This window comes from Dromaius novaehollandiae, chromosome 1 (genome assembly GCF_036370855.1).
Source record: "Dromaius novaehollandiae isolate bDroNov1 chromosome 1, bDroNov1.hap1, whole genome shotgun sequence".
In the NCBI taxonomy this organism is placed as follows: Eukaryota; Metazoa; Chordata; class Aves; order Casuariiformes; family Dromaiidae; genus Dromaius; species Dromaius novaehollandiae.
In genome coordinates, this window is record NC_088098.1 from 117,892,133 (window position 1) to 117,918,758 (window position 26,626).

At 45.4% G+C, this 26,626-nt stretch overlaps 1 protein-coding gene, 1 long non-coding RNA gene and 1 other non-coding gene across 6 annotated transcripts in view; all 3 read left to right on the forward strand.

Annotated features, from left to right (window-relative positions):
- LOC135330602 (uncharacterized) overlaps positions 1 to 9,900 on the forward strand; it is a 130,556-nt gene extending 120,656 nt beyond the window's left edge. Inside the window, exons 7-9 of one of the 2 annotated variants that reach the window (XR_010392567.1) lie at positions 2,414 to 2,518; positions 4,885 to 5,923; positions 6,449 to 9,900. This is a non-coding gene — a long non-coding RNA (uncharacterized LOC135330602). Of the gene's footprint in view, positions 1 to 2,413; positions 2,519 to 4,884 lie in introns of both variants that reach the window. The other variant, XR_010392566.1, reaches the window with a different exon arrangement.
- A 2,390-nt stretch (positions 9,901 to 12,290) lies between these two features.
- On the forward strand, positions 12,291 to 12,668 carry KCNE2 (potassium voltage-gated channel subfamily E regulatory subunit 2). The gene has a single exon (XM_026121570.2). The coding sequence runs from the start codon at positions 12,291 to 12,293 to the stop codon at positions 12,666 to 12,668; it is 378 nt and encodes a 125-aa protein (XP_025977355.1).
- Positions 12,669 to 15,066: 2,398 nt separating this feature from the next.
- Positions 15,067 to 21,786, forward strand: SMIM11 (small integral membrane protein 11). 3 transcript variants are annotated; one of them, XR_010392563.1, is made up of 3 exons: positions 15,067 to 15,353; positions 17,343 to 17,449; positions 21,687 to 21,786. It is a non-coding gene; the product is annotated as a small integral membrane protein 11 (transcript). The 3 variants fall into 3 exon arrangements; XR_010392565.1 differs by lacking the exon at positions 15,067 to 15,353 and adding an exon at positions 15,362 to 15,606; XR_010392564.1 differs by lacking the exon at positions 15,067 to 15,353 and adding an exon at positions 15,643 to 15,750.
- Positions 21,787 to 26,626: the final 4,840 nt, after the last annotated feature.

Sequence of the window (26,626 nt, forward strand, 5' to 3'; positions counted from 1 at the left end):
CAGACTGCCCCTGCACCCCCACCCACCTACCTGAGACTCCATTCCCTTTCCAAGAGGAAGGTGCAATGTTTGAGTTTTAGTTCAGGTTGGAAGGAGATTACATTTTGTAACAAAAAAAATTGTATGTGAAATGGAATTAGTGTTTTCTGCCTAGTTCTCATAGTGATGCTGTAGAGACTGTGAATTTGGATCCCTGCTTTGCACATGCATTTGAGATTGTTTCCCTGATAGAGCTGAAGATCTCATAAAATTTATCAGGGACTTTGCTCTGGGATTCTGATTAATCTAGAAAGAGCTCAGATGTACAGTGATATGTATCAGGATCAGATTCTATTGCAAAGATGGCTCTGAGTTCCTCAGTTCCGTCAGTTTAAGAGAATAGCTGGTTTCAATGCATTATTAATGATGCTTGACATGGCATTTGATCTCTGATTCCACAAAGTTCAGGACTGTTCAGATGAGCCTTTCGTCCTTACTCTTCTCATTATGTGAGTTTCAGACACCCACGATGTAATATTAATGATTAATTAAAAATACCCCTCACCTTGGAATTAGTAATAGACATTCTTGTTTAAAAGAGCAAGGGAATTCTAGGACACTAACAGTTATGTGGGGACTCTCAGGCAGACTTTCATCATCCAGGTAGCACGGATGTTGCGTGCAAGGTAGGGCATAATACAGGAATAAAAATTTTTGATTCATTTTCCATGGAGGACTGGTTTCATATTTCAGCCTCTACAACAAAAGCACGAGAGCTCAGTGGGTCAGTGGAGACAGCCAGGACTGAGAAGACCTAAATTCAGCCTCCCGTCCCATCACAGAGTCACTCAGTGACTGGACAAACCGTCCACTCAGATCCTCAAAGCTGTTTTGATTCCTAGCTCCCATTGATTTCAGTAATATTACACATCTCAATATCCTTGGAGGTCTATGCTTTCAGCTCCTTTCCTGAAATGGAGTTAGCAGTACTACCATGAATGTTTTCATTTGAGGTGCTCAGGTCTGTGGTGGTCCCGCTACCAGAGGAAGGCCCACAAATAGCAAGAGAGAGCAGTGAGTGCAGTCCTGCAAATGTGGAGCCTCCTGGGATTGCATACCTAGAGGCAGCTCCGTCCACTTAGCCACGCTCTATCTTTGGGTGGAATGTGTCCGTGTCCTTCAGAAACAATGTTCTTACTCTTCCTCTGACACGTATCAGCTGTGAGATGCTGCAGGGTACAGCTCACGCTGTTCCTGCCTGGTGAGATAAGACTGCTTCAAAGTTCCAACTTGTTAAAGAAAACCTCACACCACATGCAATGCATCTGGAAGCTTCCAGATTGTTTAGAGTCATATGAGCAAAACTGTATCTATATTTTCAGCAAATATCTTCTAAAACATAGAGCTTTAAAATACATCGAGTTTGTCAAAAGAATGCAGTAGAAAGACTGGTTACAATGAGAGCTAGCTGGTCTCATGGTTAAGGCATCTTTGAGACTTCCAGACAGAAGTGTATCGGTGCAAGGAAAATAAGCAAAATGCCTGTAACCTATCATCATAGAGCATCACTTTTTCCTGTGTTGCCATTTCTTCACTGCCTACCTCTTTGTTTCATAGTTTGCAGCTGCGTACAGAAAGAATGGCTATTTTATAGGAGGAACCAGTTTTGGGTAACCATACACTGCTGACCCTGACTTCTGCTACTGGACTGACGTCCAAAGGGAAAGTCAGATATTTCATTACTTTAATAAGACCTCAGCTGGTCCTTCAGATAGGAAATGGTATTTAGAATAATGACACCAGCCGGAGTTGGTGGGACCTGCATCATCTGTGGTGTTCCATATGCTCCGAGAGGAAAAACAAGGGACATCCGTTTGTTCTGATTTATGGAAAAATGTCTTTGGATGAGATTAAATCAGGTTTTGCTTCATTGGCAGGCACTCCAAAGACACAGATATATTTATATCTAATCAGGTTCTTTGTCATTTATCATGATGTTTAGCCAGAGTTTCAGGTCAAGCAGACTGCTTTGTGATGTGTGCCAAATGCAGACTGATATGGAGCCTTTGAAGCAAAAAATGTGAGTGATCTTCTCCCCACAGGTTAGGTCCTCCTGATAAGTTGGTACATAGCTGACACAATGTTAACTTCAACCTATTTTTGAGCACTTCACTGGTGTATTAGCTTTACAGTTCTCAGCAACAAGGGGAACGTTCACTTATTATATAAAAAAGCAGGAAAAAAAAGTTTTTACAGATCGGTTTTGAGAAAAGTTCTATCTTTGCTGAGAGGTTAAAGAATTCCATTCAGAGAAGATGAAATTGCTCTTGGTGAGCCATAAGCTATGGAATTTGTGTTTTTACTTTAGTTATGCAAAAGATTATCATTCCATCATTCCAACCCCTCTAATTCGAGCTTCTTTTTCTTCAACCAGCTCATGTACATTATTGCAGTTGGATTTTGAATGTTTGGAGTCCTTCATGAGGAGCAGTTCGCTACAAGGGGTGCCTCCACTTCTCACTGCAAGTTAGGATCAGAGGTGAGCTCATGATGCAGCACTGAGATCTCAGGTCAAACTTGAATGTATCAGCACTGAGCGATACTGTACAGTTGAAGTTCAGCTCCTTATTCAGATATAAAGATGTATGAACTGTCTGCAGCATTTAATCCAGATCTGAATTCATATTTTGAACCCTACCTGAGTTCAGGGAATTGGGATCAGAAAGGTCAGATCTGTATTCATGTCAAGCCAGGCTCCTGAATTATGTCATTGGAATAAATTTTTAATGATGGAATGTAGAAAACTTACTGAAAATAGTGCTTTGCAAGATCATTAACCATTTCCTGGATGACAAATATATAGCACAGTATTTGTGACCCTTTTTTCATATCATAATACATGGAAATTTTTAATCATTTGGTAATTCTATTCAGTGAAATGTACTCAGTCTCTCCATCCTACATGTTAACATTTTCATGAGAGCTTGCAGGGTATATTGCCTTTACTTGGTGTTTCTGGGTAGAGAGAAATGTTCACTTGTTGAAAACCAAGACCTCCATAGACAAAGAGGAAACATACAGCCTTTTTAGGCCACTGATAAGAAGTATCTCCTGCTGGCACTGAAGAAACACTTGTGGTGCTCCAGAGGCAGTGAAAGTTCTCGTATTGACTTTAGTGAGTGCAGGCTGAAAGGCTGATCCTTTTCTAAATGTGAGAAACCTTTTACTTTCTGTCAAAGCAAATATCTGCTTGTGGAACTTCTTAGATAGGAGCTGGAATAATGTAGTGCCATGAGGGATTTGATGTGAAAAATCAGTAAATACCACATTTAATGTTTGGGTTAAGGTCTCAAAGATGCCTCTTAAGGACCAGTTTGACAGTCTCTGAGGTGGTTTCTTAAGCCAGTTTCACTGTAAACTTCCTAAGTAAAGGAATAAAATCAGCGTCCACCAGCAGATGGTGCTTCTGCCTGAGAATTATTTTTTTTCATGACCAGTGAAAGATACAGCTTCTCACTTGCTACTCTAAAAGATATTTTATGCAGCAAAACATTTTCAGTTGTGTCATATAGATTCTATATTTGTGATAGGTCCCATGTATGCCTTCCTGCCTGCTCTTCCCTTACCTCTAGTGCTGCTCTCCTTCAAAAGGCGTTTGACAAAATGAGTGATTTCCTTTTAAAAATATATGCCACAAAATGTCTTTGTTTAGTAGATGTAATGTTGGGCTGCAGAACTTCAGTGGTAAGAAAAGGAGAGATCAGTGACTGGTTTCACTTGGGATTTCTTTCAGGCTACCTTCAGGGGAGACATGTATGATCATAGCTAGGCAGACAACCCATCCCTTCCAGTCTGCTAATTCCCAGCCCCCCAGGACAATAAGCTGAACTTTGTCGGTTCTGAAAGTGTCTGTAGCAGAAGAGGAGGAGGCAAGCAGACAAATAAACACCCATATGACTCCAAACTGTTCCCTCTAGTATTTGTGGGCCCCAACTACTAATTTTTAGCTGAAATTGGTTGTGTGTGTTACAACTAAGTTGCATTAGGAAGCTTATACTGTTTTTTTTTTCTGCTATTACAATAGCACCAAATATTTTTAATGAAAATCCTGGACCCCACTGAGTTAGACAATGCATAGTCACCTTATACACAAACCTCTCAATATCCTCTTCTCCAACATATACATACCTTTATGGTTAATATATCTAGTCCCTTTTAGTTCATGCACCGCTGTCTGTGCCTGGCCTGTTGTTTCATGTAACAAGGTACAAGTTCAGGTTAAGTTGGGATGTTGCTGCTTTTGAGCTGGAGGGTTGCTCTTACACTGGTCTTGTAGCTGGCTTTGGTGATGGAGAAGGAGTGATGGTAATGGTACATTTCCACATTGCAAGCGCAGGAGATATGGCCCTCCCTGAAGACTATAAAACAGGATTTGAGTGCATGACTTGTATACTGACTTGTGTGCAGTATTGATTCAATATGTTGAACTGGAATATGGAGTTATCCCTTGTCCTAAAGAGTACATTGTAGTGAGACCCAAACCTGCTCTTGGCAGCCTGCAGACTGACTGTTGTACTCTGGTGCCTGCCATGGTGCTTTGGGCAGCTTCATCCCCATCTGGTGGATACCAGGATGAGGACCATGGTTACCCCACTGAGAAGATGAAATCTCTGAATGCTCTGGGTCAAGGGAAAGACAGGGTGAGGTATCAACATGAGATGCAAATTTTGTGAATATATTCTTACATTAACCATGACATTCATATAGTTATACACACAAGAAGGTATGCATACTCCAATAATGTAAGTCTGCTAACATTCTTGTGCATTATGAAAAATCTGATTAATTTTAAAATTGACTGAATTTTTCTTAAAATGGTAATTTTTCCTCTTTCTCCTACCTCAGATACAGCCAGTGAAGCACAGCAGTGGAAATGCTAAACTCAGCCTTCTTGAAGAAGGCACTTTGACAAACTGCATGTTATATAGGCCTGGAACTAAAAGAAAGCATTTCCACGACTTTGATGGGATGAGCGTACATACCATGCCACGATGCTTACAGCAGTCTTTTCCTGGCTACTATATTTGCACTACTGTTAAAGTTTAACATAAGGCAACAATCCATGGTTCTTTATTGTAGCTTTTACTGTAGTCTTTCACAGAGATGCCAGAATATGGTTTCTAGAACGTTGGATGTTCGCAGATCCAGGATGGTAATTAATCAGATGGAATCCTATTAAAAGATTACTTTCCTGTTCTCCAGATAGAGTGCTATATGGATGTAAAAATTATCTGTTGAAATCCCTCAGGCAGCTTACACAGAATAATCTTCTTTTGGATTCACTCCAACTCCCAGTGGAGGCTCTGATTCAGGAAATCACCTTTATTCGGAAGAACACTTAAGCAATTGCTTAAAGTTAGGCAAGTATGTAAGAGCTACTTTGGAAAAGATCGTCCCTAATTGTACCCCACATGCCTTCCTAAATTGAGATTGTCAATGGAAAGGTTGCAGCTGATTTCAGAAAGCTGGGACAAGGCTGTTGCCGTTTCTACAGAGAATCGCTATATCTCTTAATTATACAGATACTCATGGAGTTATATAATATATGGTATCTTTAAAAATACACTTGTATATCTTCTTAAAATGTTGTCTTGGGATTGGATTCAGCAAGGTCACCCATAGGATTGCTCCTGGCAGCATATGGCACAATCAGGAGGAATTGTTTGTACAACCTGGCCTGCATTCCAGCACACATGTTCATGTGCTAAGTATTGTACCTGACTACTAGCAGGAGTAACTGACCAGAGGAGCTGCAGAGCAAATACAGACCATGTTTTCTACTGTGAAGGAGTACTGAACTGAAGGGGCCTACTGAAGGGCCTACTTTGAAGTAAAGGAGACTTTTGACAATGGCTTCCATGGAAACAAGATTAGACCCAACACAGTAAGTGCATGTAACTCACAGTGAAATGAGAATACTAAATTAAAAACAAATGAGTGAAAGAAGTGACTAAAACAGATGAAACCAATGAACAAAAGAAGCCAGCTGCAATCACAGGTGAAACAAGCATCCAAGTCTGAAAGGTGCAGGAGGCTCATTTAGGCACCTTAGAGCCCATCACACAAACCTTGGTCTTACGGGCCAACTCTTGCCTCCTTAATGTGGAACAAACCGAGGCACCAAAACCACAAACTAAACTCTGCTTACCCTTACCCACGTTTCAGATCGAGCTCACGCAGAGCCTGGTGACCTGCAGGAGCACGTGCTAGCACCATGCCCAGGGAGGCTGCCCGAGAGGTATCTCTGGTGCTCTGGGGGGCAGCTTGTCCTTCTGCATTGGTCATGCAAGCAGAAATATTTGTTGCCTGCTCAAGTGCATGGCCAGAGGATGAGAAAGGTAGTGAGGAATCAGGTAGTGAGAGTTTGGATGGTGGGATACATTGGGTGACTGCAGGCTTATCTCTTTAGGTAAAGCAGTCGTGGTGGATCAAGACTTCTCAAGAAACAAGAGGATCTTTCGCTTTGACGCATGGGAACTGTCTTGGGGGCTCTGGCACTTCTACGTGAAGACACATACCTCAGTGGACCAGTACAAGTAACTCACCCTGACTTACACCTTTTTGAGAGAGCCTGTGTCCACAGGGAAGCAGTCTGCTCTCCTCATCTGGAATGAGAGTACTTCAGATGCCTACAGGCCTGTGACTGCTCAGTTTGGTATGGGGAAATCAGCTGTTGGGATGGCAGCACTAAAGGTTCAAGGTGCTGTTATGAAGGTTGTTTACTTGGACACGGGTCTCATGTTGTGCCTGGAGTGGCAGGTAACTTTCAGAAACTGGATGCACTGGGGAAGGATACTATGGTGACAGACAAATGCTCTTACTGTGCCCCTAGAACAGGCAATGGCTATTTAACTATAAAGAGGTATCGTGCCCTTTCCCTGCAGGGTGGGCCCAGCTCCTCAGCACCAATGTGAGAAGCACTGGCATGGCAAATCATGCCTGTGGTCAGATGAGATGGAGCAATGACAAACGCGGACTGTATTGCTCCCCAGTTACACTGAGCAGAGAGTCACTCTGGTTGGCAGGCCCTTGGGAAGACAGCCCTGCTCAATGCAGGGCCAACATCAAATTGAGAGCAGACTGGTGCAAGAGGTGCTGGACCCCCCTGTATGTCACCTCCGGCTGTTTCACAGAGCCCTGCTCCACACATGGAGCCAGACCAGGAAATTCCAGTGCCCTTCCAGTGGCTTCAGCGTGGTGGTGAGACCAAGTATTAAGAAAGGTGCAGGCAAAACAGCGCTGCCTCTGTAAACGCTTGGGTGCTGGTGCTCTGAAGGCGTGCACATGCAGGTGGCTTTTGTATGCCATTCCGGAGGGGAGGAGTTTTGCATGAAGTTGGAGCTGAACACTGACAGGCTTAAAGCCAATTTGCGGAATTGGTTTGCAGCCATATAAGCAAATGGGCCCAGGGTCAAGGAAGGCTGAGGAAACAAGAGATGTGCCTATGTTCATGCAATATATACCAGGTTAAATTAGCAATTTAAATGAGCAAATGAGCTAACTCACTTGTTTTCCTGCCTTGTTAGGGGACTTGAAAGGAACTGTCATTGCTTTTTAGAGCTCTTGGGTGATGCAGGGGTTCAGGATGTATTTTGTTCTCAGTGACCCCTATGAATTGTTAAATGTAAAACACATTTTTTTTCTGCCAAATTAAGTATCAGTTTAATGTAACTTTCTCCGACAGTGGTGTCGGACTCATGAAATACCATTGCATGGGATTGTGTAGGGTGCTCACTCTGTTTCCTTATTTCAGTAAAATCTCCTGACCCGGCCTTTGCTTCTCCTTTCATCAGCACTTTGTGAGCAGTGTCAACTGGTTCTACAATCACAGAACTTTATTAAACTCCCAAGGATGAGCAACGAGCAAGTTTGCTAGGCTATATCCAGGTCAACAGCTTGGGAAAAATAAACAATGCGTTTTTTAAAAGGCAATGAGTGATGGAGTGCAAATAAACCCCAAATATACTATAGCTCTAAAACTAACTTGCCATTTCCATGAAAAACTGAGTTCAGCGGCAGGATGCACCCAGCTGTGGTGATCATATTACCTAATGCTGGCATGGCCTGCTCTGGATGTTCTCCTCCTCTTCCTGCATGTGTGCATAACTTCCAGGCACTCAGTGCTGATTGTTCGGACCCCACCGGGAACAAAGCTGCTTGAGTGCCACAAGATAAGATGCAGAGCTCTCCAGTCTTTTCTTTCCCAACATGGGAGGCAGAACCACATTGGGTTGCATGGCTGAGAGGTTGCTGCTACACTCAGTTGTGGCAGGGAAATGTGCTTGCTCACTAGCACGGCAGTTTTGAGCATGGAGGGAGGGAGACAGGCAGGCTGTTTGGCAAGCACTTTAATTCCCAGCCTCTGCCAGTTGCCAGCTCCAGAGAGTACCCCTTAGGAAGGCATGCTGTTTTGAAAACACTTACATTCAGTGCCTCTGAGAAATGGGGCAGCGGTACCTAGCTACCTGTCTGGCTTTCAAGGGAGCCAGTTATGAGCAGAAGCCTTTAACGTCTAAGTATGAGGCAGGTCTTGATCACTGGCTAAATGCATCTGGTAAGCTATGTAAGATGGCTGCAAGCTGTTTTAAGGCACTGCAGATATTGGCCAGATAGGACTGGCCAGGGACAGACAGCAGAAGAGGCTGGTTGAAGAAGTGATAAGTCCTTTCACCTGGTTATGGGCAGAGAGCCCAGGGCAGCAGTTCCTAAGCTGTTCTGCTTGCAGCCTAGCCTCCAGGGCTATGGCTCCTCTACTGTTTCCATAGCTGGGTTCATGGCTTCACATCTGGGAGGTCTTCCAAAAGCATGCTGATGGCTCTCAGTGCGTTCATTCAACAGGCACCAACAGGGTGCTTCTCTGACTATGCAGTACAGGAGACTGGACTGCAACGGTCCCTCTGGTGTACGGGTTTCATTAAAGCAAACAGAAGTGGCTTGCCAGCTACCCTGAGCTCAAGGGGCCCAGCTGAAAGCATGCAGGAAACTCCTAGAAAGAAGCCGAGTATCAGCGAGGAAATGCTGCCAACATCTCACCCTGGTGCTGGGAGTCGCTTATGCACACAGAAGCATCCAGAAGAAGCGATAGCAGTAACCATGACAATGTCAGCAGCATGGCACTAGCGGGGCTTCCACAGTGATTATTTTTTTCCTCAGGGACACTTCAGTACGATGAGTGAATCTCCCTTTTTATGATGTGTGCTGTTGATTGAGCAGTAGTCCATGTTTGCTTTTATCTTTCTCAAAGCAGAGCTATCTCTGTGTAACCACTTTCTCTGAAAATTGCTTAGGCAGGACTAGCTGTAAAATGAAAGCATTTTTAGGAGTTTTTGTCCCTCCCCATGTGTCCGTGAAGCATTTTGCAAAGGTCTGTCTCTCCACCCTAATACCCCTCCTTTGGATGTCCTAATCATAGCCAGGAACCATTGCTGACTAAAACCAAAGGTATCTCATTCAACTGAACGCGCTGCTATTTCTGAAGTGTGACTCAGTGCCTTTCAGTTAGGTGTCAGTGTGTGTTATTTGCTGAGAATTAAAATCAACATTAATTAATTCTGCTTTTTTTATATAAGTTTCTGTCTTTTCCTGCTCCAGGTCATGAGTGAGGCCCAGGAAGAAAACAGCTCAGAGACTCAGCCTGGTTTGGTTTGAGGACCCGTTTCCCACAATGTGGGCTTCACGAAGGGGCTCGCCGCTAACAGCCATGCTCCTGGTGCAATAAAAGGAGAGGCAAACCATATGGGGAATCCAGGGGAAAGGGAGAGAAAGGGTGAGCAAAGGCAAGGATATGGCAAAGGATAGAGGACACATGAAACAAAGGAATGTGAGAAAGACAAAAAGAAGGATCCAAATACAGGGAAAGAGGTAAAAGACCCATATTGTCAACTTCCTATTGGAAGGAGCAGAACATTTTTCCCCTCAGGTGCTAATAGCCTGGCAGGTTGGCAGGCCTTTTATAGTGCCAAGCTCAGTGTTCAGCTTCTCGTGCCCATATCAGCCAAGGGAATTTTTATTATTATTATTTTGTAGAGCTCCTCTTTCCTCTTTTTCTGTCTGGCTCAACAAAGAGCAAGTTGCATCAATACTTAACCCTATAAAGTGTGACAGTGCTCTTTTACAATATATGAAATTGCAGTAATAAGCATAAAGAGCAGTATTCAGCACCTGACAGGATGACTGATGTAAACTGTCGGCCAATATTTAACTTTCCAGGTGAGATTAGATTTAGCATTTCGTTTAATATAAACATAAAGCATTCGGTGCAATGCACTTATTTAACAGGCAGGTGCTTACAGCCTTGCACTGGCTGGAGGCTGCTTAAAGTTTAGGATACCTCTGTTCCCTCCAAGAGTATCGTAATATTATCCGCTGGAGTTTTAAAATCTGATTGTTACTGTGAATCTCATCAGAGAAGAACAAAGTAAAGGTATGTTTCTGTTTGTAATTCTTCATTTCCTATCAAAAAAACCCCAGTCATTTTTGTTCTAAGTCAAAGAAAAAGCAGAGAGATTTAGAACTTAAAAAGTTTCAGGACAGTTTAGATTTGGATTTTTTTGTGGTTTGATTACTTTCAATTGATTTCCTTTATCCCATATGTTTGAATGTCTGTGAGTATATAAATTCACAAAGAGATATACATGCATGTGTATCTGCATGTGCCTGTGTGTACGCCTATTCTGTAGTGCTGATATTATAAGGCTGGTCCAACAAGCAGAGGAAGGTGGATGGCTAAACTTAAGAACATTCAAATTTGAAAGATACAATAATTGAGACCCTCACCAAAGGCTGTAGTAAGCTTATCATTGCTTGAAGACTGCACTGAGATTGAGTGACTTTTTGTAGAAGCTTTGTTACATGGTGTAGGGCTTGGCAGCCTACAACTCCATCCACTGAGCAGATCACTGAGGCTGATTGAAGGACAGGTGTTACGCTGGAGCGTCAGGCTGAAACTCTGTAGCAGACGCTTTAGCTTCTTCCAGGCTAGTATGGTGCAACCCATTCACACCTTCCTCTTCATGTAGGAAAGGCAGAAAAGGATAGTGTTTTTTCTCAGAGCTTCTTGGGAGCTTGTTCACTGGAGTTAGTACACGAGTTTCTCTCCTGGACCTAGCCCAGTCTGAGTGGGACCAGATGGATCAGCATGTAGTGACTGGATCAGAGGAATATTTAGATTGACAATTAATCTGTTGCTAAGCAGGTGTTGTCCACCCCTGCATTGCTTTATTCAAGGGTCAACAACCTGAGGCCTCATCTGGGTTCCTCTCCCACCGTTTGCCCCTCTACTGCTCGATGAGCAGCACTGAAGTCCAGCCTTAGACAAAGACCGCTGGAAATCGCAGCTCCTGACTGGCCTTGGTGCAGAGATGTCCACACTGTATGAAACTGGGCCTGTCCTGCCCCTGTGTGGGAGTTGCGCAGGAGAAGAGAGTTGGAGGGGAATGTTTCTAGTGGGATGGAGACCAGATTCATGGCTTTACAGAAGCAGCTGGGTCACATTATGGTGAGCTTTGGAATAGCTGTCACAGGCATGGGAAAGAGTTGGCTTTACAGCACTTCTCAGCATCTCCTCCCCCTTTGTTAGGATGATGGCCCCAAAGACTAGCGAGGTTATTCCAGATATGGGGGATCTCCCTCCTTGTCCCTCCCCTTGTCTGTCAGGCTACCATTTGGGAGTTAGCTGTCTGGATTTTTGCTCCACAGAGGCATTTATGTTTGCAGGGGTATGTCAGCATGCCCTCCAGATTGAATGTCTGAGACCAAACGAGAAACAGGAAGGCCACATCCCTCACTGGGAGATCTTGTGCAACTGCTTGAATTGGTGTGGCACTGTGCTGGTTGCTACTCAACCCTTAGGGGACCCAACAATTATCCTGTCCTTTCCAGAGTGAAATGCATTCTCTTCACTTGGCTTTTTACCTCAGTATGAAAGGCAGTGCACTTGGACCCCTGGAACATGGATCACTGGGGCCTATGGTCATTGAACTTCACTGAGGAGTCTTTGGCCTCCCACAGACTGAAAATGACCTGAGTGAAGAGAGGAGTAAGAACTTTCTTGGATTTCTGAACGTACTGTACCACTCAGAGATGGGTATCGCCAGCTGATTTAAAATGGGCACTAAGTTTTCACCAGCAAGTGGGAGGTGTTATTGTTTAATTGTTATACTGCAGACAAAAGAAATCAATATGACTATTATAATACAGATATTCAATTAAAATAAGTATCATGTTGTCTTTAGCGGCCGTAACCTGGAAGGATGGCTGAAATACGAAATTTCACCCAAGTGGTGCAAGACATTTTCAAGGAAACGTTTCTCACTTACATGAACGACTGGAGGAAAAACATGACGGAAGCAACAGAAGAATTGCAAGCTAAGGTTGATGCTGAAAACTTTGACTATGTTATCCTTTATTTGATGGTAATGATTGGGATGTTCTCCTTCATTATCGTGGCAATCTTGGTGAGCACTGTGAAATCAAAGAGGCGAGAGCACTCCAATGACCCCTATCATCAGTACATTGTAGAGGACTGGCACGAAAAGTATAAAAGCCAGGTTCTGAATCCAGAAGACTTAAAGGGTGTGGTCCATGAAAACTTTGGTGCAAGGGAAAAAAACAGCTCTGGACCACCTTGACTTTTTGGAAACATCAGCAATGATGAAATCATAAAGCCACACGTAGAGAATTCATTGCAATTATAAATGGCTATAAAACTGTTTGTTAAATTAACAGACAGGCCAAAGTGGAATAGAGTGCTGAGGAAATCAACATTATTGCTTCCCATGAGAACTTTGACAGGGCTGCTTGGGGGAACATCCAAGAAAAATGCATAATTGTGCTTTGCTTTGATATTCTGTTCTTCAAAAAAATAAAACCAAAAGGAAAAACAACCTGAATTTTTAGCATTTTTGAAATCCAGAAGTGGATCCGGATGTTCCCACCTCAGAATATCTAGCATTTTGAAGCAGTCAAAAGTGTCAATTGACATCTGAACTGTATGGCTTAAGCCCCTTTAAAAATGACATAAAACTGTATGAATAAATATCAAAATCCCCATCTATTGACTGAACAACATGTTACGCTATGAATCATAAGAGGTAACCTGTACCTACAGACATTCAAGCCAAACTGTCGTTTTAATGATGTAATCTGGCTCCCATTTTGACTTCCTTATTTGTTGGCAGGAAAGATTGACTCATGGCCTTCTGAGAAGGTTTGTTTTATAGCAACAGAGCTCCTAAACTAGCAGTCTTACTCTGGGGACGTGTGCTGGTTGTGTAGGGCAGCCTCCAAAGGTTCACCAGCTACCCTCAAGTCCATAGCTGGCCAACTTGATTCTTCTGCTGCTCCTCGGTTCTCCAGAGCTCTGTCTATCTGGGATGAAGGCTGGGTTATGGAGTCTTTGGTTACATCCCTAGCAGCCAGGGCTCAGTGTAAACCACTGAGATGGAGAGAGGTGGGATTTCTATACCCAGTTATCAAGGCTAACACAATGCTGTGATTCATAAGGATTTCCCATGTTGGGTACTGGTTTCCACTGGCTGGGAAATGGGTTCTCAAGATGGTTTATCTTCTCCTGTGCTGCCAAAGCACCACAATGGTGGTTCTCAGGGAACAATTAGAAGCAGAACTGGTGGCACTTCTGGTATCAGAATACAACTCCCTTTGTAAAGCTCTGGGTTTAGCTCCTATTTAAGTTGCCAGACTAAAACTGTTTAAGCTAAAAGTTCCTATGCTGGGTGTCTATTTTGTCGACTTGTTTGTTTTTAGAATGTTTTGGCTGAAACATGTCTGATGCTGCATTTCCAACAACATTAAAAAGAAAAGCATAAGAAACGGACCTCTTTTATTGGGAAGCTTTGCCTTGTTTAGGACTCTGGTCTTGAGATCTGGCATCAGAGTTGCTGTCATGCTCCAGATGTGCCTATTGCTGGCATAGTTATAAGCCATTGAATAATCTCTGTCCATGAGTGTTAGTGAACCTTGTTACGTCCCAGCACAGTTTTCTGGTCAGTCTGACTCCACCATGCATGCCCTCCTACTGCCTGTGGAGTGTCAGCTCCACAGCGCTTGTTTTGGTTGTGCTCAACATTCACACTGCAAGAGTTTCCTTAACTCTTACTCTTGAGGCCCACAGGCTGGAAGAGTGCAGATATTATGCTGCCAAATAGGTGGAGGGGTGCTGGTGGCCAGCTAGGCTGAAAGCTAGTAAGTGTGGATCATAGGCAAATGGTCCAATTAAAGTCATTGTAAAGAACAGTTTACCAAAAAAAAAAAAAAAAAAAAAAAAAAAAAAAAAGAGTAGTCGAAGTTTTATTCCACAGAAAGTTTTAATTTCAGGAGCTCAGACACTGAAGAAAGAGCTCACTGTTTCCTAAACAATTTACACAGCCTGAATATTCAGCATTGCTTGCCTAGTGACAAATAGGGGGCTGATATATTACGTTTTACACTGCTGTCATGAAACATGTTCCTCGCTCTCTGAGGTGAGCTGTCTCTATGTCTGGGCAGGTGAAGGAGGGTATGAGCGAGGTATGTAAGTAAGGTGCTGCTTTCTACTCCTGCCTCAGGCAGTGGCCAGGACAGTGCAGATTTATCAGTCTGCATTTGGTAAAGAGCAGCAGGAAACCACTAAGTGCTGAAGAGCAGAGGGAACAGCAGTGAGCCATAGCCTCACCCTCGCATTGCTCCTGGGGCAGGGTGAGCCTCTGCCCCCAAAATACTGGGACCTGAACTCTGCAGTGCAGCTCCATCAGCTGCCTGGGCTTGGCTGGGATGAATGCAAGCAGGATTTGGCCCTAAAGGCTGCCTGTTTGTAAGGTAGGCACAGCTTCTTTGCACATCTGGGTCACCGGACACGGAAACCTCCTAAAAAACAAGATGCTTATCAACTCATCTTCTGCTTGCTTTTGTGGTTTTGCTTCCTACTTCCAGTGGATTGCTGTTTTGCAGAAAAACAGCTACTGGTGTTTCGGGGGAAGACTACTGAGGTGTGCAGAGGGCAGCTGCAGGGTAACAGCGTCCTTCACAAGGAGCGCCCTCCAGCTGAGACATCACGTGTCTGAAATAGCGCCTGTGTTACAGCCCACAAAATGGTTGGCTCTGTTTTCACGCGGCGCACCGGATCCTCCCTGCCAGGGCTTTACTGACTGGGGCCCCTCTGCCCGCGCTTGGGTGCTGCACCCGCTCTGCAGCAGTGCCACGGAGGGGAGGAGGCCCCCGAATCCGCAGCACCGCCGGGTGCCCAGCGTGCGCCGTGGGGCCCATCGCTTCAGGGAGGGGGGGAAGAGCAGGCGGTGGGCGTACCTTTGGGGAAGGAGGTACGGCGGGGCGCAGCGCCGGGCACGAATTTCCACCAAAAAAGGGGGAGGTTTCCACCATCCTTTCCTCAAAGGGGAACTGGGGAGGCTAAACGGCACTGTGGCCTGTGAGAGGGTCACCTGGAGCAGGGGAGGGCGGAGGCCGCCATGGGGGACCCGCAGCACGGGTGCACCCCAAACACCTCGTTTTTAGCTTTTTCTTGCTATGCGTTTTTTTCTCTGCTCCCTGCAAGCCGTGGCAGCGCTGAGAGGGGTAAGTGCCCGGGCAGCGGAGGGGAGAGGCGGCCGCTCGGTGTGGGCACAGGCCTGGCCTTGCTGCCGCCGGGAGCTGCCGCTCCTGGGAGATGTAGTTTGTAGGCAGGCTGCTGCCGGGTGCAATGGCCGCCGGTGTGGCATGGTGAGAGTGCGTTTCGGCTGCCTTTCCCCCTCCACCTCCCATGCTCCCGCAGCCACCGCTGGGCCTGTGGCAGTGGGGACAGGAAGCTGTGTGGTGCCCCTGGGGGTGCACGGTGTGGGCAGGAGTGGGGCTGCCCCCTGCCTCCGCTAGCCTGCTCCGTCTGTGCTGCCCTCTGCCTGCCCCTCCGCCTGCCCCTGGCCTCCCCCTGCCTGCCTGCCTCCCTGCCTGCCTGTTCCGCCCCCTGCCCCCCCTGCATGCCTCCCAGCCTGCCTGCCCCCTGCCTGCCCCTGGCCTGCTCCCTGCCTGCCTGTCCCGCCCCCTTCCCCCTGCCTGCCCCCCGCCTGCCCCCCTGCTTGCCTGCCCCCCTGCCTGTCCTCCTGCCCCCTGCCAGCTCCCTGCCTGCCTCTCTGCTCCCTGCTCACCCCACTGCCTTCGTATCTGCGTGCCCACACTTGCCCCTTCTTACCTGTCTCCCTGTCTGCCTGCCCATTTCCTGCCTGCCTGCACTGCCCCCCTGCCTGCCCAGCCCATCCTCCTGCCTGTCTGCCAGCCCCTGCTTGGCCCACACTCCCCTGCTTGCCCCACTGCCCTTCTGCCTGCCCACCCCCCTGCCTGCCCCCTACCTGCGCAGCCCATCCTCCTGCCTGCCTCCCTGCCCCCCACCTGCCCTACTGCCCTCCTGTCTGCCTGCCCACCCTTGCCCCTTCCTGCCTGCCCCCTGCCTGTCCCTCTGCCTGCCTCCCCATCTGCCTGCCTCCCCACCTGCCCTACTGCCTTCCTATCTGCCCCCTGCCTGCTTTCCTGCCTTGTTGCCCCCCAGCAGCCCACCATGCTTGGCCCCTGCTCACCTTGCCCTCCTGCCTGCCTGCTCTCTTTCCTCCCTGCCTACCCTGTCCTGCTGCCTCCCTGCCTACCCTGCCCTGCTGCCTGCCTATCTGCTGCCCACCTGCCTGCCTGCCCCCCTGCCCACTGCTCTCCCTGTGTGCCCTTCACACTGGCTCCATTCCCACTCTGGCTGTTGGGAGCAGTAGTGTTAGTGAAGTGGCAGCAAAAACTCCCTCAAAATAACTTATGCCACATCTAAGGAAAAGGGGTGTGTGATTTAAAAATTGACTGGAGACATACTTGCTGGCTATAAACCACTTGCCAGAATGACTATGTTGTCTCCTGCAATATTGCTGCACAGTAAGATGCATAGTGCTTGAAAGTGCGTGTTACTGCCTATGAATCTGTTGAGTTTTTTTTTTCTTTTGTTTTCCTAAACAAAACTAAAGCAAATAAGTAGAAGGGTTCTGAAGTTATTATATGTTGAAAAAATAACTTTGGTTTCTTCAGGTGTGTGTGCAAGTCACTGGCTGTGCTGGGCACTGGTGCTGCCAGGGCCAAGAAGGTGGCCGGGGCAAAACTGGGAGTCAGGATGGAAACGGCGGGAGGCTGCCAGCCCAGCAAACCTTCCTAGGGCAGGGCACTAGTAGCAGGCAAGAGCCTGCCACTTGCAGTGACTCTGGCACATGGCTGAAATAGTGCACTGGGACCCAAGGGGGAACAGCCTCATGTGCTGCTGACATTTTTTCTATTTGATTTTAATCCAGGTGCCATTCTTGACATATCCCATCTGCTCTGTGCTTACTTACCAGGGTTTGGAGCATTTGAGGCACTGCCAGAGGAATTATTTGTGTTTCCATTTCCACTTCTTCAGGTATGAAGATCTCGTATGGCTTTATGTTTCTGATTTTCCTTTGGTTGGTGTTAATTTAGAAATTACCTTATCAGCAACACAGGTATAAACCGAGCGATTTCATAGATCTTGCTGTGGAGTGTTGTCTTGCCTATGTACACATATGAGCTGTAAAAGTACATAGGTTTGAGTGCTTCTGACTTAATATAACCACTGCATCTTACAGCCGTGGTTTGTGATGGATTCCTAGTGCAGCAGCTCTGGCACACCATTGCTCCCACTGTATTTCTCTGTAGCCTTTGGGCTGTGCCATATTACTATGTGCTACTATATTTCCATCTACCCAGTTATTTCCTTTTTTTGAGGAGTCTTCGTCCTGTCCTAAGATGCTGAACCTGATGCATGATGCAGCAGGCCAAGCATAGTGATGGATCATCCAGCTACTCTCTAGGTGTGAAATGTTCATCTTGTTCCCTGAAATATGTGTATTAAAGAAAGCAGCAAGAGGAGACGGGTGGAACAAAACCCCTTTTCTAGTTCAGTATATATTCAGCCATCACTCCATTCTAAATATAGTCAAATACCTCAGTAGTTTGCTGCTTTCTGAGGCCTTGTGGCTGATGACTTTTATAGCTCTTCACAAGGTGGATAAAATGGAGGTACTCAGAAATCCTGGGCAGACAGAGGAATATCTTGAGTCCCATTTTATTGCTGAGTGAATGGAGTTATTGGCAGGCTGACTGAGAAGTTCAGCCAAGACGACTCAAGTGGGTTTGTGAGTTCCTGGATGCCTGTGTAGACATGTTCTGGTGCACGCAGGCCAGTCGATATTCTGGTGCTGCATAAGCAAACAATGATGTGAGTGGCTGGGTTGTGATGTGGTTGTTGTGGTAGAGGAGAGCTATAATTCAGTGGCTGACAGACCTGGATTCAATTCCTTGCTCCACCACAGCCTTCCCATCTGACTGAGGCCTAACTCCTTAGCCCGTCTGGGGTGGTCTGTGTTGCACAACACCCTGTTGTGCAGAGATCCTGGGGCTGGTGTCAGCTAAAAGCTGGCTCTGTGACTTGGTGCAGTTCTCCCTGAGAGCTCTTTAGCCCAGCTGAAGATGTGGACCTCTAGCACCAGGTTTAGTACCCCTGCCTGCCTGCACTGCATCCTGTAGACCTCACCGTGTTTGGAGCTAGTGAAGGATTGATAGTACAGTACTGAGGTGTGCCATGCACACCTCTGTTCCCTTTCCCCTCTGCAGTAGTTTGACCCTGCTTCACAGAGGAGGGCAGAAGGTGATTAGGCTAGTGACTGGGAGGTGCAAACAAGTGAAGAAGGCTGTAGATATATGTGAGAAGGATGTCATGTTATCCCTGTTCTGTATAGATGCACATGAGTACGTGATAGATAGGTTATGGAGAATCTGTCACAAAGTCTCTGGCAGGGCTTCAGGCAGAACCTAGTGCTTGCTCCTATTTATTTTTCGCATAGCTCAACATGAGACCTCCTTGCTTACAAAAGAAGGTAGTGGTGACCTTCTATAGAGCCAAGCCTCCATTTCCATTAGTGCTGTGTTTGTTAAGGGAGCTTGTGTTTTCTTGGGAAACAAACAATGCCTGATTGTAGATGTGTTTTGAACTCCTATCTTTGCCTTATCTGCCTCTGAAAAGGCAAACATGAAACTCTGGCTATTCATTGGCCTGCTTGCTTTTAAGATATCACAACCTTGAAAGTACAGTGTGTGAGCTTTTTAGTTTTGAACTGATGATGTCGGTGGTAATAAATGTTGCTTTTCAAATGTGAAATTAATCCTGCCTTTTTCACTCCTTTTCCCTCTTTCCTCTCTCTTCCCCACACCCCAACTCCACCCACTTTTTTCTGTCTGGAGGCTTCCACTATGTTTTATAAGGTCTGGATCAAGACAGAGACTGGAAAATTTGAGAGATGAAATAGGGAGATGGGTGTGATCATTGGAGGTTGGTGACATGGGATCTGGAAATGCAATGTGGAGAGAGTGTGGTGGCTTCACTGCTCGGTTCCAACAGGAGAAGACATTGTAAGGACAGACCTCCAAAAGTCTCAGCTCTCATAGGAAACTTTTCTGGCTAGAACACTGCTGTTCAGAGGAAAGAGAGGATTTCTTTATTTCCCATCATTTGTGACTTTGGTGCAGCTACTCTTAGTGGATACATAATATAGGGAGAGAGATCAGGCTTTATGTCTCAGTAGGGTGGAAGTGTTACTGAAGTGTTGTGCTAACAGCTAAAATAATCAACTCAGACATGAGAGCATTCCCAGGAGTGCACAGTGATATACATTATATGCTGCTTCTCATTGGTGGGAGAGTACCCTGCCACCAGACCCCACAGATGGGCTTTGGTAAGATTTGCTGAATCTAAAACACTCTTCTCTATGTAAAAATCACTAAAATCCTATTGTCTGCATCATCTGACAGGCGCAAGTGTGTATTTGAATGGCTGAATTCATGCCTTTTTACAACATACTGCAAAACTGACTCCAGATGAACCACAGAATTTACAGAAATTTAGGAGAAGAGTGAGGACTGTATGTGGTGAAGCCCCATCACAGTCAACATTTCGAGATGGGGACACCCTAGTGGGTGCAGCTGGTCTGACATTTTATCAACAAGAGAGCTGCACAACTCAGGATCAGCTTAGTAAATACTAAATCCTGATGAACAGGTTGGCCATGCCACTGTTTAGGTATAGTTCAATCTTGGTAGCAGAGGCTGGCCTTGCAGCTTCTGATTTCCTGACTTGAATCTCTGATGGTGGGATATAATCCTGGAATGCCCTGTGATGAGTCACATGGCCTGAGGTGGGCTGCCATTTCCAAGCTATGGAGTGCTCCTCACGGGGCTTCTTTGGGAAGAAGGGCTTGTGAATAGATGCTCTGTACCCTCTGCCCTGGTCCCAAACTGCTGTGCCATGCAACAGCTTTGCTACACTCCCTGAGCAGTGTGGCAGTCACAGCGGTAAGCAGATCGCAGCTGTGGATGACCAACTCTTATGCTGGTGCTGGAGCAGGAGAGAAGCCCTGCTGCTGTGATCTGAATGCAGGAGTGGAGAAGCTGTGGTGCAGTAGTCATGCCAGGAGGCATGAGGGTTGGGCGAGGGATGTGAATCTTGCACACACTGACGTCTGCACACAAGGACGCGATAAGTCCTGGGAGGTATTTCCGCCTTTAGTCCCTCTGTAGGCAATCTGTTGCTATTGTGATTGCACGTCACAATTTACACTTCTTGGTAAATGGGTCTTCATGAAAACATGCTTCCTGAGCTGTGTGATTGAAGAGGGGAAAAAGCAAACTCACGGCCGGTCAGTACCCGTGAAGAAACTGACTGTGTGGTGCAGGAGCTGCAAGAATATTTACTTGACTCCCTGGTTTCCGAAGAAAGGTCAGAAGCAGCTATTGTGGCATGGTGGTGATTTGTTCAGTCCAGCTGCCAGTGAAGGTTTGGACTGAGCTATCGGGCTTCCTCCTGTTTTCTAACAATGACTCTGTTGTTACACTTACAGGAAACACCTCGAGGGGGTCAGGCTGGGGAATGTGCTTAATCTGAAATCCAGCAGCTGAAACAGTGTCAGCACCAGTGGAGCAGCTGTAGACACCACAGGGTAGTGTTATGGCTGGGTGCTGTGGCCCCCCGGCATTTCTCAGCCCCAGGGCTCAGCTCTGAAACGTACCTCATTATCCTGGGGATCCACCAACCAGTTGATTTGCTCCCGTGTTATTATGGCCTGCATGGAGAAATTAATTTATTAGTTAATCAGAGAGAAGCTACTAGATATTAGGATTGCATTAGGCATTCAGGCTCTGAACAGGGCAGATGGGCTTAAAAACCACAAGACAACTCTTCTGAATGTGTTTCTGTCAGCTAGACCTCAAACATTGGTGAGGCGGCTTGATGCGCACACGTGTCAAGCTTTCAAAAGCAACCAGTGTTGTGTTTTCAGTTGGGCAGCTGCTGGGATCTGCAGCGCATGGTGGAAGTGCAGCCTCCCCTCTGTGCAAGTGTGGCACCTGCCTTGGGCCTGTCAAAGCCCTGTCCTTCAGCAGCACACCACACAGACATTGCTCTTGTCAGTCAGCTCCAAAAAGACCCACATAGATCATTCCTGAGCTGTGTGGGACTGACAGACAGCCAGGCTCTGTGCAACAGATGATCTTGCTGGAGAGGTGCGGTGTGGACATGCTGAATACCAACAGATCGTCTATTTCTTTTTAATTTTCATTTCTTCAAGATGTTTCTGCCCTGATCTCTGCCTTTAGAAGTGCGACGCTTGTCGGTCGTGGGTGCGGCCTGCTGCGAGATAGCCATTCCCACTACACAACCAAGATGGTGGCATTTAACTGGAAGGTGAGGATGTTTTGTATTTATAAAACAGCGAATTCCTGTTCTTCCTTTAAGAGATGGTTGGGTGAGTCCTGTGTTTAAAGATGCATCCCTTGCCTACAGGAATTTGATTTATGCACGTCACTCTCTGGCCCTCAGGCTTAGGGTCCCCCTGTTGTTGTTTCCTATCGTACATACTCAGCCCCTTGCAAGTTGATCCCAGCGCATGCTGTTAGGAGGTCATGCTTTGGACGTGAATGCAGTGCTTGTGGGCAGGCTCTGCTCTGTTTGCCCCTGCTCCTCCAGGCTTTCCAGGCTTTTCTCGGGCTGTTCTCTCCTTAGCTCAATACTGCATGGAGGTTTCTCCATCCTGTTTGTTGGTGTATGGCGCCCATAAACATTCTGCAGGGCACGTGCATAAGGCACACTGATATTAGACCTGGTACCTCGTGTACTAACAATTATAATAAGTTTGATTAAACCATTTATCGTGAAAACAATGCTAACCACAAGCCTTGGCTCTACCTTTATGGTCTTACAGAGCTATGGTTAAAAGAGAGTGCCACTTTTAATATGTCAGAGGTAACATATGCAACTTGTATAGATCAGTGTTATGAAAGATCTTACTTGAGCGCTCTGATATGTGTACTTCAAAGGGATACCCCAATGGAGTAAGGATACAAGGCTTTTTCCAAATCCAGTAGTTTCACAATGGCTAAACAGTTTCGTGAGGTGCTGGGAGGTCTGCTAAGGGTATTGGGAGACCTGCTAGGGTGAAGCGTCACTGTGAATCTACTGTGCACTGCTGACAGACAGGACTGATCCTGCAGGCCGAGGGGCTTTTAGGAGGACCATGCTGAGACATTCCAGTGCCTTTAATACTTTTCTGGAGTTGACACCTTTCACTGGGTGCCTGTCTTGCTCTTATAACATTTGTATTCCAAGTTCACAGTACTACCCATTTGCATGTTATTTTCCATTCCATATGCATTTACAGTAGCACACTTTCATAACATTGAAACATTTAGTGCAATTTCATTAGTTCCAAGCATTAAAACCTCTTGAAACTGAATCATTGGATGTGAAAAAAGACGCTGGGTTCTTTTTACTGCTCTTCTGGTTCAAAGGCACTTATCTATACCTTCTAGATCTGGGCAAGTTGACTGCAGCAAAACTCCCGTGGATTAAAATTTTTAGGAAGAAAAAAGTATCTTCAGGGATTGTATCTGATGGCTGAGATGCATGGATACATCACTCATGAGAACTGTTCAGAGCATTGCTTACTTAGAAGTATTGCTTGACTTTCACCTTTTACAATTATCCTGAGATAATCAGTTATTCCCATTTCAACTCCAGAGCCTGCTGCTATTTCATTTGCTGTAAAGCAAAAAAATGGGACAAAGACCCATTCAGAGAGGTTTCATATACAAGCTCAAATGAAGTAAACTTATTTTTGTCCTTTTTCCCTAGCCGTTGATCTGCCTGGTTTAAAAATTTCCTACAGAAAAGAAGCATGAACAGAAGCATTATCACTGCTTTGAATAGTGTTGTTGCTGTAGGAAGCTGCGTAACATCCCTGTAGATTCATTTTTAATTGCCCAAGTGTTCCAGTAACTGCTTAAATATATTGTTTTGTATTTCAGGCTTTGGAGAATTTCCCATTGCTGATGTACATTTTGGCAGCTAAAACATTGATTCTTTGCTTAGCATTTGCTGGAGTAAAAATGTACCAGAGCAAAAAAATTGAAGAAAAATTGAAGAGGGAACGTGAAGAGAAATTGAAAAAAGAAGCAGAGAAGAAGGATGATTGAAGAGTCTCTCAGGTATAGAATTTATTTGACATCTTCGTGTTCGATAATGGCATTGTTATGTTAATCCCATTACATTTTGGCTTGGATACATTTGGATTACGCAATTTAGAACTATCACCATTATTTGAGTTCTTGTAAAATTTGTGTCCTCTGATACCTCAGCATATTTGCACACCCATATCATGCCCATTCTTTGTAAGAATACAGTTCCCACCAGAAAAGCTTGGTAACCATGATTCATGATTTTAGAAATCTTAGCATGGTATTCTTTTTCTGCTATTTATCCCCCTGAATTTTTATGCCCAACTGGTTGCATAGGACATCCTGATACATTGAAGAGGTGGTTAAATTGGGCAAAAAAGTCCATGAAGGGCATGTCAGACAGGATGACATAACAGGACTCCCTGGCCTTAGGTACCATAATTAAAATGGAAAAGGATCAGCCATTCCATACTGGTTAAATACATAACGAGTTGTAGGTAGTTTAGCTGGCAGGGCCAGATCTCATGCCATGGAGCTTCCCAAGATAGTACAAATGCTGCAGGTTATGCTGTGTAACATATGGTATATATACTTCAATGAGAAAAATGGAAATCTTTCTCCAGAAAAGAGCAAAATGAGCATTGCCAGAGTTCAAAAAGGTTTGGGTTTAAATTCCCAGTGTGCCAAATTCCTTCCCACTATCTTCAAAGTAAGCTTAAGGAATCATCACCTCATTGCATCAAGTCCATTAGCAAAATCAGTGTTTTCTAGCATTAAGATTATATTCCCTGCGTTCTTTGCCGTGTGATTTTTGTATCATTTCATTTCACCTCACTCCGCTCTGCAAAAAAATGGGAATTCTGTTCCTGCCTGCCTTTTGTAAGCTCAGTGGGGGTTTAAAGTAATGTTAGTTTTTATTAAACTGGAAATCTTACTTTCCGCTTTTGAGTTCATCACCTTACCTACGAAGACAGTTTCAGTTTTTAGAAATTTTATTAGCTTGTATTTCAAATCTATCACTGTGTTATTTCATGTAAGAGTGATTGGAAACCGTGACTAGAAATGGGGCCCTGGAAATAACCATGGCAATGGAGTGGTTCATTCCCATAGAAAAAACAACAGAATCAAAGGTGTTTTTCAGTCTCCTCTTTATGTCATATCAAGGACATGTCTCTGGGCTGACCTGTGCCATCTTAAGCTCTTATTTTAAATCAGTTTAGCTAGCCATTGGAAAAGCCTATGTGGACACTTAGTTTATGCTGAATATGTCAGATAGGGGTAAGTTATAAGGAGTTTTAATGCTAAACAAATGGGAGACTGGGCACAAGGACAGGTTGCCCTGCAAGTGAGCAGGCTTGCTACTCTTAACAAGAAAACGGTGCTGTGCTGTGTATGCAGCAGCGGGTCCCAGGGTGTTCTGCCTGGCAGTGTCCTTAGCCCAAAGGATTGCTGCACTGGGGTAAGGAGCTTGTCCTTCTCAGTCTGGCATGTGACGTTGGCCTTGTTGAATGAGTGGCATTAAAGGAAATTTCTGATTTCCCAGAAAATATGCTAAAAATTTCCTTGGTCACCCAGTATCACCACCAGAGGCCCTGAATTCTGCCATCTCTAGGACTGTCAGCTGTGTCTGTCCTGGGACTGCGAGAAGGGGTGGATTCTCCTGCCCTGAAAATCTTCTCTGGTGTCAGCACTGCCGAGCCGTGATTAGCTCTGACTGCAGCGTGCCACGTGGGCAGGCAGATTTAGCCCCTGTGCTGCCAGCATGGCATGCCTGCTGTTCTCACTGCTCTTTCCCCACCCTGCAGATTTTCTGACTCTTGGCAGCTTGCTTGGATTCCTTTCCTGGGAGAACGAAGCCTTCCTGTAGATGAAGGATATGTCAAAGGAATGAAGCCCTCAAGAGTAACATTCACTTAAACCGTATCTCAACTTTTTATACGTACAGCAAAATATCTAAGCCTCTATTTATGCAATAAAAATTCCTTTGTTAAAAAAAAAAAAAGTAATGGCCTTGGTTGCTGCTTCCAAAAACGCTACACTTATTGCTGCAAGGGAAGCAGTTTTCAAAGATTAGCTGCAAAGGGGTGGCTGATTTTAAAGAGATAAAAACCTCTGAATCCATCATGGGTGTATATAAGGTTTATGGACAGACAAAAAGACATCAGGAGGTCTCTGCACCACTTCTTCAGAGGAACTACTTCCTGCAGGAGTGTAAATCTGAGACTCGTGGGCCCTTTATTGAATCCAGGCAAAACCCAAGGCATGAGCTTTTCAGGGCAGGTCTTCCTCAAAGCACTTTCAGCACTTAGGACTTCCTTAGAGTAATGCAAATCACAGTGTCAGTATGAAAGCTTTTGAGGAAGTTTAATGCTAGAAACCTTCTTGTGTTGTTTTGCTATGCACAGTTTCTGAAATCTACGTATGGCACTCTCTTTACTCAGCCTATGAAGTAGAGATTTTTTTTTTTACTAACAGTAAACTAGTTATTCCTGCATGTTCCAAATCATGCAGCATAAGCTAACGTGGTCATTGTAGGCTAATCGACAGAGAAGATTTTTAGCGCAGAAATAAAGACTTAGGCGTGTGTACCAGCGCCAACCATGAAAGCTGCCTTCATGTTTCTATTGTAAAGCACTTCTCATATCCTTGTAGCTGCTGGAAGTTAAGGTGAGGCTGAAATCCCACAGGGGAGAATGGAGAGGAGGGAAGTGAGGAGACAGAGGGCCCTGGGAGAAGGCTGGGAGCTGGGTGGGATGCGAGAGGCCCCTGGGACTGCTCACTCCTGCCCTCTTCCTGCAGCTGCAGGCTCAGGTTCCTGATGCAGTTGGGCACGTGCACACTCTTGCAGTGTCCATCTCACAAGCATTAGCTGGATAAATTTGGGTGCAGCTGATATGGCTAATGTCTGGAGAGTTCTCAGTGTGTCAGAATTGCTCACCATGAACTCCACTGATTTTTTTAATTTCACTGTTCACGTAGTCACCTTGGTGAACGTAAAATATAAGTACTGCAAAAACCACATTCTTAGGATAGAGCAATATTCTTGCTGTGGCAG